A 4,283-nucleotide genomic window follows, 5' to 3' on the forward strand; every position below is an offset into this window, starting at 1 on the left:
GTATTGATGTTTTACTGCACTTCCAATATTGCGATATATATATATATATATATATATATATATATATATATATATATATATATATATATATATATATATATATATATATATATATATATATATAATTTGCAATGCCAAAATTGTTATTTTCATGTAGTATCTGGTATATTGCTCGGTATGTAGTGGGGTTTATTAAAAAGAAAATGTTGGTAGTAAAAAGATTTATTAAATTCATTAAGTAGGTTCGCTTCTTGAAGAAGGAAACGTTAAACTTTGGTATCTTATACAATTCATTTCCGTCCGTAGCTCCCTCCATTACCTCCAGCACCACTACTGCCAAATCCGCCATTTCCACCACCAAAGCCGCCGATTCCACCGCCGATTCCACCGCCGATTCCACCGCCGATTCCACCGCCGTTTCCACCGCCGAATCCGCCACTTCCGCCACCCAGACCGCCGTTTCCTCCGCCGAAACCACCACTGCCACCACCGTAGCTTCCACCATTTCCACCAACACTTGGGAGGCTTCCGCTTCCAACGAGAATTCCAGGAGCCACACTGCCTCCTCCTACTCCGCCTCCGCCATTGCCGCCGTAACCTCCGGCTCCACCTGCTCCACCGCCGACTCCACCTCCAATAGCGTTTCCTCCGAATCCACCGCCGACTGCACCGCCTCCACTTCCGAATCCACCGCCGACTGCACCGCCTCCACTTCCGAATCCACCGCCGACTGCACCACCTCCACTTCCGAATCCACCGCCGACTGCACCACCTCCACTTCCGAATCCACCGCCGACTGCACCACCTCCACTTCCGAATCCACCGCCGACTGCACCACCTCCACTTCCGAATCCACCGCCGACTGCACCACCTCCACCTCCTCCTCCACGTCCTCCGTAACCACTGTCAGCCATCGCCGTCGCCAGCAGCGCTACGCTTACCACCTGTGACATAAATTAAATGGTTTAGCTTTGAATAATCTTCCCTCTATATATCCTTATAATAATAGGTGTATAAGGAACTGCATTGTTAACAAGACATATATGAACGTATGAGACATCAAGTGCATATAGAAATGATTATCGTCATTCACATTGAAAAATCACGGCATTCTTTCTCACCATGAGACCACGACGCATCTTGGCTGTTGTGGCTGACGGGATCCACCGAGGAGTGTATCGCTCTCCATATTCGTTCTGATATTTATACAGCGTGAGGCCATTTGCCTCATATTCCCAGACTGTTGAATTCTAACAGGATCTGTAAACAAAATAAATGGAAAAAAAAAATACCAGGAAGGGGTAAGAAATATGCCAGTCATGGTTGACGCTAAACTAGATTTCCTTGTCTGCTCTGGTACCGTCTTCCTCTCAAGGGAATAATTAAAGAATGAGGTGTTTGACATTCCGTTTTGTAGCGGTCTTCCAAACATAAATGAATACATACATATATGTGTAAATATCTATCTATCTATCTATCTATCTATCTATCTATCTATCTATCTATATATATATATATATATAGTATATATATATATATGTATATATATATATAAAGTATATATATTTATATATATATATATATATATATATATATATATATATATATATATGTATATATATATATATATATATATATACATATATATATATATATATATATATATATATATATATATATATATATATATATATACATTCATATATGTGTATATACAAATACATACATGTGCGTATATATGTGTGTGTGTCTGTGTATATATATGCAGTATATGTATATATGTATATATACATATATGTGTATATATATATGCATATATATATATATATATATATATATATATATATATATATATATATATATATATATATATATATGAAAGACTATTGCACTACCAGATTAATTTCATGAATAAATAACTAACCCTCTCCGACCAGGATTCCAACCTGGGTCTTTGCAGGCAGGTAACTGCAAGACAGACACTCATACCAACTCACTAAAAGGAGTTTGTAACTAGGAGCTATCTGTCTTACATAAACATTACATATCTACTCATACTTGAGTAAGGATGAGACTTATTTATGTATGAAGTACCATGTGGGTAAGATAATGAGGAAAAAAATATCAAAATTCATTAAAGTAAAACAAATATTTTTTTTTTTCATATAATGATGATAAACGTACATACCAGTGTAAAAAAAAAATAAGAAGAAGCTGTGGTCTTCATCTCACTGATGATTTTGTCTCAGCTTTACAACTTTTAATTCCGTTTTTACACAACATCCCAATCTCCATATCTATTGAGACCAAAAAACAAGAAAATTGGGGTTTTGTTACATTCTCGAAATTCTGAAGTACTTCCTCCAGTTATGTAGTTACCATGGATACCGAAGCCAAAATAAAAACACGGGGACATGTAAACAAACATTTTTTCATTCATATATATATACATGTATATATATATACGTATGTATATATATGTGTGTGTGTATGTGTGTGTGCGTATATATGCATGTTTATTGTGTGTGTGTGTAATATATGAATACATACATAGACAAGTATAAACATATATATATATGTATAAATATGTATATATATATGTATGTGGCTATATACATATATCCTTGTACATACATATATATATATATATATATATATATATATATATATATATATAGAGAGAGAGAGAGAGAGAGAGAGAGAGAGAGAGAGAGAGAGAGAGAGAGAGAGAGAGAGAGAGAGAGAGAGAGAGAGAAGGTATGAATGAGACAGGTCACAGTCGTCAGGTGATCTACCAGCTCCCATGTAGTATATAAATGCTATGTATTTTCTCTTATATATGTATTTCTGATGGAGACGTAATCGAAACCGGTCAAATACATCTCTTGTATTGTGAAGATATCCAGTCTCATTCATACCTTTTCTACATTTGTCAAAATGGATACATTTCATATATATGTATATATGTATATATATATATATATATATATATATATATATATATATATATATATATATATATATATATATATATATATATTCCAACGGTACAATTTTGGTTTCCTTGTTTTTTTTCTTTTTTTACCCTGTTATATGAATGTATACGGTTAGAATATCTACTTTTTTTAGGTCATTTTATTTCGCCAACATTTCTGTTTCAATAGATATTTGGTTGTATTAAGACAAATATGTATTTAAAAAAAGACTTTTATTATCGTCGCTAAACAGCTTGCCATTTTAAAGGAAACATTGGAATTTTACTGAGCTGTTTATCTCCTTCCGTAGCTACCTCCATTACCCGCGCCAGCACTGCCACCGCCAAATCCGCCGTTTCCTCCGCCAAAACCGCCGATTCCACCGCCGTTTCCACCGCCGAATCCGCCACTTCCGCCACCCAAACCGCCGTTTCCTCCGCCGAAACCGCCACTGCCACCACCGTAGCTTCCACCATTTCCACCAACACTTGGGAGGCTTCCGCTTCCAACGAGAATTCCAGGAGCCACACTGCCTCCTCCTACTCCGCCTCCGCCATTGCCGCCGTAACCTCCGGCTCCACCTGCTCCACCGCCGACTCCACCTCCAATAGCGTTTCCTCCGAATCCACCGCCGACTGCACCTCCTCCACTTCCGAATCCACCGCCGACTGCACCTCCTCCACTTCCGAATCCACCGCCGACTGCACCTCCTCCACTTCCGAATCCACCGCCGACTGCACCACCTCCACTTCCGAATCCACCGCCGACTGCACCACCTCCACCTCCTCCTCCACGTCCTCCGTAACCACTGTCAGCCATCGCCGTCGCCAGCAGCGCTACGCTTACCACCTGTAACATAAATTAAATGGTTTAGCTTTGAATAATCTTCCCTCTACATATCCTTATAAAAATAGGTATAAAAGGAACTGCATTGCTAACAAAACATATATGAACGTATGAGACATCAAGTGCTTATAGAAATGATTATCGTCATTCCCATTGAAACATCACGGGATTCTCACCATGAGACCGCGACGCATCTTGGCTGTTGTGTCTGACGGGATCCACTGAGGAGTGTATCGCTCTCTATCTTTGTCCTCATATTTATACAGCGTGAGGACATTTGCCTCATATTCCCAGACTGTTGAATTCTAACAGGATCCGTAAACAAAATAAATGGGAAAAAAATACCAGGAAGGGGTAAGAAATATGCCAGTCATGGTTGACGCAAAACTAGATTTCCTTGTCTGCTCTGGTACCGTCTTCATCTCAAGGGAATAATTAAAGAATGAGGTGTTTGACATTCCG

The 4,283-nt window shown here is 38.5% G+C and overlaps 2 protein-coding genes across 5 annotated transcripts; both read right to left on the reverse strand.

Moving 5' to 3' along the window:
- Positions 1-206: 206 nt before the first annotated feature.
- Positions 207-1,172, reverse strand: LOC138866736 (uncharacterized). Of its 3 annotated transcripts, none has more exons than XM_070140413.1 (3): positions 1,122-1,172; positions 869-944; positions 207-772 (listed from the first exon to the last, which is right to left on the reverse strand). In XM_070140413.1, the coding sequence occupies exons 1-3, from the start codon at positions 1,137-1,139 to the stop codon at positions 291-293; spliced, it is 576 nt and encodes a 191-aa protein (XP_069996514.1). In that variant the 5' UTR covers positions 1,140-1,172; the 3' UTR covers positions 207-290. The 3 variants fall into 3 exon arrangements, with proteins under 3 accessions (XP_069996514.1, XP_069996513.1, XP_069996512.1); XM_070140412.1 differs by having other exon boundaries at positions 207-838; XM_070140411.1 differs by having other exon boundaries at positions 207-944.
- A 2,025-nt stretch (positions 1,173-3,197) lies between these two features.
- LOC138866737 (uncharacterized) lies at positions 3,198-4,051 on the reverse strand. 2 transcript variants are annotated; one of them, XM_070140415.1, is made up of 3 exons: positions 3,998-4,051; positions 3,749-3,824; positions 3,198-3,718 (listed from the first exon to the last, which is right to left on the reverse strand). In XM_070140415.1, the coding sequence occupies exons 1-3, from the start codon at positions 4,013-4,015 to the stop codon at positions 3,270-3,272; spliced, it is 543 nt and encodes a 180-aa protein (XP_069996516.1). In that variant the 5' UTR covers positions 4,016-4,051; the 3' UTR covers positions 3,198-3,269. The 2 variants fall into 2 exon arrangements, with proteins under 2 accessions (XP_069996516.1, XP_069996515.1); XM_070140414.1 differs by having other exon boundaries at positions 3,198-3,824.
- Positions 4,052-4,283: the final 232 nt, after the last annotated feature.

This window comes from Penaeus vannamei, chromosome 26 (genome assembly GCF_042767895.1).
Source record: "Penaeus vannamei isolate JL-2024 chromosome 26, ASM4276789v1, whole genome shotgun sequence".
In the NCBI taxonomy this organism is placed as follows: domain Eukaryota; kingdom Metazoa; phylum Arthropoda; class Malacostraca; order Decapoda; family Penaeidae; genus Penaeus; species Penaeus vannamei.